General features: G+C 50.4%; 1 protein-coding gene across 1 annotated transcript; it reads left to right on the top strand.

The window, feature by feature from the left end:
* Window positions 1-426: 426 nt before the first annotated feature.
* On the top strand, window positions 427-1,797 carry Nppb (natriuretic peptide B). The gene is made up of 3 exons (XM_027398178.2): window positions 427-647; window positions 860-1,082; window positions 1,572-1,797. The coding sequence occupies exons 1-3, from the start codon at window positions 522-524 to the stop codon at window positions 1,586-1,588; spliced, it is 366 nt and encodes a 121-aa protein (XP_027253979.1). The 5' UTR covers window positions 427-521; the 3' UTR covers window positions 1,589-1,797.
* The last annotated feature ends 6,483 nt before the right edge of the window (window positions 1,798-8,280 follow it).

Raw genomic sequence — 8,280 nt, 5'->3', positions numbered from 1 at the left:
CAGGGCCTAGATTACAGGTTCTGAGGACACTCTCTCGGGGAAGCTGGTGATGGTGGGTGTTGCCAGGGAGTGTTTTCAATGAGTCACCCCATAAGCCCCACACTCGGCTGCAGGCGAGGGAAGCTGGGGTTCTTCTCCATGCCATCTCCAGTAGGGGTGGGGCAGGATGTTAAAGACACTCAGACGATTACATGAAAGGAGGGAGCATGTTAGTGTCCCCCGCACACTCCTACCCTAGCCCAGCCCATTTCTATACAAGGCCCGCTCTCCACAGCCTCCACCCACAACGAATACCCCACACAGGCACAGAGGGGGGAATTCTCAGGCCCTGAGCTCAGCAGGCAGGAATGTGGCTGATAAATTAGAGATAACCCCACCCCCTACTCCATGAGAGGGCTGGCCGGACACCCAGCTCCAGGATAAAAGGCAGAAGCACCGTGGCTGAAGACGCCAGAACACAAGCTGCTTGAGGAGGTGGAACAAGGCACCGCCACAGCAGCCTGGTCCATCACTTCTACGACATGGATCTCCAGAAGGTGCTGTCCCGGATGGTTCTGTTCCTGCTTTTTCTTTATCTGTCACCGCTGGGAAGTCACTCCCACCCCCTGGGCAGTCCCAGCCAGTCTCCGGAGCAATCCAAGATGCAGGTGAGCGCTGAGGGGCTGCATAGACGGATGGGGTCTGCCTGAAGGGTTTGGGCAGCGGCAAAGAAAAGACCTCATGTCCTTTGGGAATTAGCCTTGTGAGACTCGGGAAGCAGCAAGATTGAGTACCAGGACTCTTAACCAATGGGCACCATGGAGGAAAGGGAGAGCCAGGAGTGTGTTTCTGAGGCCTGGGTTCCCCACTCTCATCACAGACACTGCTGAACCTGCTGAGGGAAAAGGCAGAGGCGGTGGCTCGGGGGCAGCTCCTGAAGGACCAAGGCGTCACAAAAGCACCTCCCCAAAGCACCCTTGGGTCTCAAGACAGCACCCTCCAGGTCCTACAGAAACTTCAAAACTCCAAGAAGATGCATAATTCGGGCTGCTTTGGGCAGAGGATAGACCGGATCGGCTCAGTCAGTCGTCTGGGCTGCAACGGTGAGCTTCTGCCTTGCCACTTCCCTGCAAGCTGTGCCCCCACCCCATCCCCACACATGGCATGCCACCAGCAGAAGTCCCTAGGTCTGCTATCCGGCATACTTGCATAGCTCTCCACCTTGCTGACGGTCTTCAGGACCAGGCAACCTGTCAGGAAATGTCACATGGGTGCTTCGTTACATCCTCACAAGTCACCACCTCCTACCTTCCATCAGAGGGGTCAAATGCACCTCGGGGTGCAGACTGCCTGTTGTTTGACCACCCCTTCATAGAGGAAAGAGCATTTCCTCTCTGTTTTCTCCACACTGAATTGTCAAAGGCAAAGGGCACAACGGACCCACTTTACAGTAGAAACTGAGGCCCAGTGAGATTGCTTTTTCCAAAGCCGTAAACTTCAACATCCTTTGGGGACTGCAGGTGGAGGGCAGCTCAGCCCTTGCCTCAGTTTCACCCCCAAGTCTGACATCTCCCTGTCTCTTTTCCCCATAGTGCTGAAGCGGTATTAGGATGAGCTCCCAGTTGCAGACACCGCCCGGCTCCTGACTCCACCAAGGGCTCCTTCCCCAACCCTGGGACCCCCTTTTGAAGTGATCCTATTTATTTATTTATTTATTTTTATTTATTTGGTTGTTTTCTACAAGACTGTTTCTTACCTTTGAGCACAAACTTTTCACAATGTAATAAACACGGCATTATTTCTTGCTTTTGAAAATGATTTGTCTCTCTGTGTTTCAATCAGTCTCTTGTCTTTTTCAGTTTGTGGGGTTTTTTGTTGTTGTTGTTTTGTTTGTTTGTTTATTTTTTGATATGGGGTCTCTCTTCATAGACTCTGCTGTCCTGGAATTCACTCTGTAGACCAGGCTGGCCTTGAACTCATAGAAATCTGCCTGTCTCCTTAAAGGCATGCCACTATGCCTGACTCTAGTCACTCATCTTAACAAGGAAAGAAGCAAGCCCCACAAAATATGTTTCCCGCAAGGTCCCAGGGCATCTTAATGGTGGAAGAAAGACAGCCCAAGGGCTGGGCCAGTGAGGTGTCTGAGCTTTCCTTTCCCTCCCAGTTTTTAACATTGTGAGGTGCCAATCCACACCAGAAACACCTGAGACTCCTCACAGAATCTGTTCTTCAAAGTGTGTGTTTGATTCCGGGGTGCAGAGCAATAAGAGGAGGGGATCATAGCATTCGCGCCCCCCCCCCCCCCGCCTGGAACTCCATCATCAAACACTCTGACTAATCTAGGAAACCCAACAAGGATGTCAGGGATGAAGGCTGTGTGTGTGTGTGTGTGTGTGTGTGTGTGTGTGTGTGTGCGCGCGCGCGCGCGTGCGTGTGCGCGCACGCGGGCATGCGCGAGTGTGTGTGCGCACTCTCAAGGACTCATGTTTGTGTATGTGCATGCATGTACATGCAGATGTATATGTGTGTACACGCATGTATTCATGTGTGTATACAAATGTGTGTGTGAGAGAAAGGGAGAGGGAGAGAGAGGGAGGGAGAAGAGGGGCAGGGGGGAGAGAGGGAGAGGGAGAGAGAGGCTAGCTCACAGTCTTCCTGATGGGAGCGAACCCTCCATTCTACCCTAAGTCTCGGCATCAAACCTCCAGTTCCTGATGGTGCCATCTGAGAAAAGAGCCTTCTAAGCCTCAACCCGAGAGGTTCCAGGGGCTGTACTCCTACCCTGAAGACACACTGCCACATCTCTGTTACCCTAGAGACAGGAAACAACCTTTAGAATCCTAATGTGTGACCTGGGTTGAAGTTGTGGCATGGTTGGCACATGCTTGCAATGCCAGCACTTGGGTAGCAGAGACAGGAGGGACCAGGGGTACAAGGTGATCAATCCTTAGCTACATAGTGAGTTTGAGGCTAGGCTGGGACACATGAGATTCTGTCTCGATTCCCCCAGGTCCCTTACCCCAAAGAATCCTATTGTGCGGTTTTACTTAACAGGGGCAATGGTATTACAAGTGAACATTCATGTGCCGGTTTTTGTTTGGGTTTTTATTGTTGTTGAGACAGAGTCTCACTATTTAGCTCTGGCTGGCCTAGAACTCATAGAGACCCACCTGCCCCTGCCTCCTAAGTACTGGGATTAAAAACATGCTTTAAAACACTGGGCCCCCAGCTCCTCCTGAACTGTCTCCTCCTCTTCTTTTTGTTGTTCCTGGTCCAGTCTTCCTTTCTCCCATCCCCCACCCCTCCCCCCAACCATAGCTGAGTACAAAGCCCAAGTCCTTGGGCTAGCTAGGCAAGCGCTCTACCACTGAGCTAAATCCCCAACCCCAACTCCTCTTCTTTTTAAATTACCTTTGTTTGTTTATTGGAGTGGGAGATACGCATGCGTGGAGGTCAAAGGGCAGCTTTTAAGAGTTGGTTCTCTCCTTCCACCAGTGGGCTCCAGGCTTCTAACTTGGCATCAGTCTGGAGGGCAGGCGTCTGTGCCCACTGAGCCACCTTACTGGCTTCAGTGCCGTCTTCTCTCTATGTGTCCTGTGCCTCCGTCTTATATCCTGAGTCCAGTCCTTTGAATGCCACACATCACCTAAGCTCAGCCGAGGGACAAAGGTTCTTGTGGCCAGTGTGGTTATGGCACTTTCTGGGTGAGAAAACCAAACTCAGAAAAGCCAGGCCCCCTGAGACATGAGGGGACAGCAGAGTCTCTGCTCCATCTGCCTGGCCATCAGCAGAGCTCTGGAGAGCGTCGACTGGAGTGACAGAGGGCTGAGAGGTGGCTCTTTGTGTGACTTCTCACTTTGACCCTGCTGCACTCAAGGCTGCGGACATCTAATGAGAGCAGTTAAGATTTTTTTTAAGTGAGGTTTTTGAGTAGCTTATTTTCCAAGAATCCATGAGTCATCCCCTTCTAATGTTTTTGATGCAGACAGACAACGAAGAGCTAGAACAGTTGCTGTGGATAAGGCCTCGTTAACAAGGCAGGCACAGTCCTCATGACTCTGAGAAGAAGCTGGACACCCCTGCTCTGGCAGACCAAGTCACAGAGCAGTCATGTGATTTGCTCAGGGTCATGAAGTTAGACAGTGACAGAGCGATGGACTCACGTAGGCTCTAACCACTGTCCGAGCACTCTTCCAAGGGACCTCGCCTTGCTGGTGGGATTGATGCATCCACCCAGCCCACATGCAAGACATCCTACGGATCCGCATTTTGGGCCTTTGCCACTAGCAGCCTGCTCTGCTACTCACCCATTCCAGAATTTTCTCTCGAAAATATAGCTGCAACGTCCAAGTTTTTCCAGGAAACTGGGCACATTTGTAAATAGGGGTCCATTGGTTGGATGTGGGCCATGCTCTCTTTTTCCAAGGAAAGGTCCTGGAAAAGGGACCCCAGAGGGACATTTCACTGAGCTCCCAGGGGATGCTACTAGGAAGCACTGCAATACACATCCTTTAAAACCAGGCTCCTGGCCGCAGTGAGGCTCAGCCGCAGAGGAGTTGCCTTGCAGGGGTTTAATGCCCAACACTCCCCTCTCTCCCAACAATAACTCTAAATACATCTTTTTAAAAATTTAAGAAAGAGCCGGGCAGTGGTGGCTCATGCTTTTAATCCCAGCACTCGGGAGGCAGAGGCAGGTGGATTTCTTAAGTTTGAGGTCAGCCTGATCTATAGAGGGAATTCCAGGACAGCTAGGGCTACACAGAGACATCCTGTCCAAAAAAGAAAAAAAAAGAAAAAGAAAAAAACCATAATAATTAATAATAATAAAAGAATTTATAGCCCAGGGGCTAGGAGATAGATAGCTCAGGTGGTAAGGTGCCTGTCATATTAGCCTGGGGATCTGAGTGTGGATCCTCAGCATCCACACGCAAGCTGGACATGGCAGCATATCTCTATCTATGTCCTAGCTCTGGGGAGGCAACGACAGGAGGCTTATATCTGTCCTGCCCAGCTGACTTGTGAGCTCCAGGTTCGGTGGAAGAGTCTGTCTCACAACTAGTAAAGAGCACTCGAGGAAGGAACCTAACATTGACCTCAGGGCTTCACACACATGTACATACATGCCGACACACTGGCACACACACAAACATGTACACATACATACACCACACACTCATAAAAATAACAAACAAATAATTGGTGCGTGGCCTGGGGATATGGCTGTTGCTAACGTGTTTGCCCAGTGAGCAGAAGCTGTGAGTTCAAGCCCTGGTGCCAGCAGCCTTGTTTGTTATGTGTACCTATAATTCCAGAACTCAGGAGATGGAGGATCAGAAGTTCGAGGCCTTCCTCAGCTTCATGGTGAGAATGATGGTTAAGGTTTTTTGTTAGCTTGGCCTGGGTCAGGGCCATCTGGGAAGAAGGACTTCATCTGCGGAGATGCCTCCATCAGATTGGCTTCTTGGCAAATCTGTGGAGCCTCTTTCTGATTACTAGTCATTGTGGGAGGGCCTAGCCCACTGTGGGCAGTGCCACCCTGGGCAGGGTCCTGGGTGCTCTAAGAAAGCAGACTGAGCAGGACTTTGGTGGCTCACGCCTTTAATCCCAGCACTCAGGAGGCAGAGGCAGGCAGATCTCTGTGAGTTCGAGGACAGCCTGGTCTACGGAGTGAGTTCCAGGACAGGCTCCAAAGCTACATAGAAAAACTCTGTCTCAAAAAACAAAACAAAATGAAATAAAACAAAACACACATACAAACAAACAAACAAACAAAGCAGACTGAGCAAGTCATGGGGAATAAGCCAGTAAGCAGTGCTCTCTATTTCAGTTCCTGCCTCCAGGCTCCTGCCTTGCTTAAGTTCTGGCTTGGCTTCCCTCAAAGATGGACTGTGATTGGGATGTGTAAGCCAAAAATAAACTCTTCCCTCCCCAAGTTGCTTTTGGTTATAGTGCTTTATCACAGCAATAGAAGGCAAACTAAGACAGCAAGTTCAAGGCCAACTTGAAGTCGTGACCCTCAAAAATTAATAAAGAAACAGAATAAGCAGATAAAAAGCTTCCTAGTCAGGGACACACTGAAATTACACAGACACATACACACAAGTGCACACACAGGCACACACACATACAGATGCACAGACACATAGGTGCACACACACACACACACACACACACACACACACACAGACACACACACACACCTCCAGCCTTCCTAATGTGTCTTCTTGGTGCTGCAGCAGCCCTCAGTTTCCCTGGGTGCTTGTCATCAATCTGTTCCCTTCAAACAGAGAGCTAGGCTTGTCATTCAGGTCTTTCCAGGAAAGAGTTGCCTGTGGGACAGACCTGAAGAGGCCCAGCCCACAGCTCCAAGGCTAAAGACCACTTAAAGAGGGAGTGGAGGCCACCTTCACCCTGCCCTGGGTGTTAACGGTACAGAGTGATGGCTGTAATCTTCTGGTCATGCCAGCCAGTCCAGATTTGTGACTCAAGGAGTCCCTCTCTGCATCCTCTGTGGCAGTGTCATCTGAGGATGAAATGTGGCAGGAAAAATATAACCTGTTACTCTTCTCACCAAGTCAGGTCCAAAGCAGATCCAGATCTGTGTGAGCCACTGGGCAGTGGTTCCCTCTCTCCTGTCTGTGACTCTGCTGTGTGCTGGATGTTGGCTCTGAGCTTGTGTGTGGAGTGTGTGTGTGTCTGTGTATGCATGTGTACATGTGTTCATGTGTGTGTAGTGTGTATGTGGGGTGTATGTGTAGTGTGCTTGTATTGTGTAGTGTATGTGTGGTGTGTGTGTGCAATGTGCATGTGGTGTGTGTGTGTTGTGTGTTGTGTGTTGTGTTGTGTGTGTGTGTGTGTGTGTGTGTGTGTGTGGTCTGGTATGTGTGTATAGGCCAGGGGTCAATGTCAGCCGTCTTCTGTCACTCAGTTCTGTTGCTGAACTGGAAGCTTGCTGAGTTACACTGGCTGGTTGGCCAGTACCTCCTTTGGAATCCTCCTGTCTCCATTACCTCTCCAGTGCTGGACCAATTTTTGTTTTGTTGTTTTTGTTTGTTTGGTTTGGTTTTTCAAGACAGGGTTTCTCTGTTGTTTGGAGACTGTCCTGGAACTTGCTCTGAAGATCAGGCTGGTCTGGAACTCACAGAGATCTGCCTGCCTCTGCCTCCCAAGCGCTGGCATTAAAGGTATGTGCCGCCACCGCCACCACCACTACCACCACCACCACCACCACCACCACCACCACACCACCACCACCGGCTTTTTTTTTTTTTAAGATTTAATTATTGTATTTGTGTAAGAGTTTAGCCTGCAGTTATAAATGTGTGGCACACGCATGCCTTGCGCCCCAGAGTCGAAGGATGGCGTCAGGTCCTCTAATACTGAGGTTATGATGGTTATGAGCCACTAAGTCACTGCTGGAAACTGAACCCTGTTCCTCTGCAAGTGTTCATAACTACTGAGTCACCTTCCCAGCCCTGCACCGTTTTTTAATGTGGGTGCTGCCAATCAAACTCAGATTCTCAGGCTTGTGATGCTAACACTTTACCACCCCAGGTACTGTCCTAACCTCATTGGTGGGGGTGGTTTACAGGGTCTCATGTATCCTAGGCTGGTCTCAAATCCCCTATGTAGCTGAGGATGGTTTTGCATTTCCTGCCTGCACCTCTGAGTGCTGTGATTCTAGGTGTGAGCCACCACGCCTGGTTCGTGCTGCACTTGGGATCGAACCAGGATTTTGTGCATGCTAGGTGGACACTCCATCAACTGAGCCACATCTCTATCCCAGCCTTGCATTTTTTGTCAGAGGATTTCCGTGGTGTTCAGAGCATACATGGCGCAGCAGCAGCAGGAAGTCTGGGGAAGTGTCATCTACTAGGCGCAAAGTTCGGTAACCAGCTGCCTCTCGTCACAGGCAGCACGGGTTTTACTAGTGTCTGGAGTTCTGGGGGGGGGGGCGGCGGGGTAGCTGGAGCAGCTGCGTCTGAAGTAGTTTTGACTTTGTACTTGCCCTCCATCACAGCCCTCTTCGCCTGGTGCTGTTGCCTGCGATCATCTCCAAAATAAACCATTTGTGTTGGAGTCCGTTTCCTGTTTAGGAATGCCTAAAGTGAGATACTCCCTGGTGATTAAGCTTTTGCCCAGAACCACACCCTTGATGAGGCAGTCCTTAGAATCTTTCTTGGCTGGACCACCCAAACAGGTACCACACCCACTGGCTCCCTCCTTCTTCCTTTCACTGCTGGTCCTGGTTTACACCCTAGGACCATTTAGTTATACCAGTTTCCTAATATCCCGCCCTCC

This window comes from Cricetulus griseus, chromosome 2 (genome assembly GCF_003668045.3).
Source record: "Cricetulus griseus strain 17A/GY chromosome 2, alternate assembly CriGri-PICRH-1.0, whole genome shotgun sequence".
NCBI classification, from domain to species: domain Eukaryota; kingdom Metazoa; phylum Chordata; class Mammalia; order Rodentia; family Cricetidae; genus Cricetulus; species Cricetulus griseus.
The sequence above is the reverse complement of the archived record's forward strand: the minus strand, read 5'-3'. Positions and strand labels throughout refer to the sequence as shown.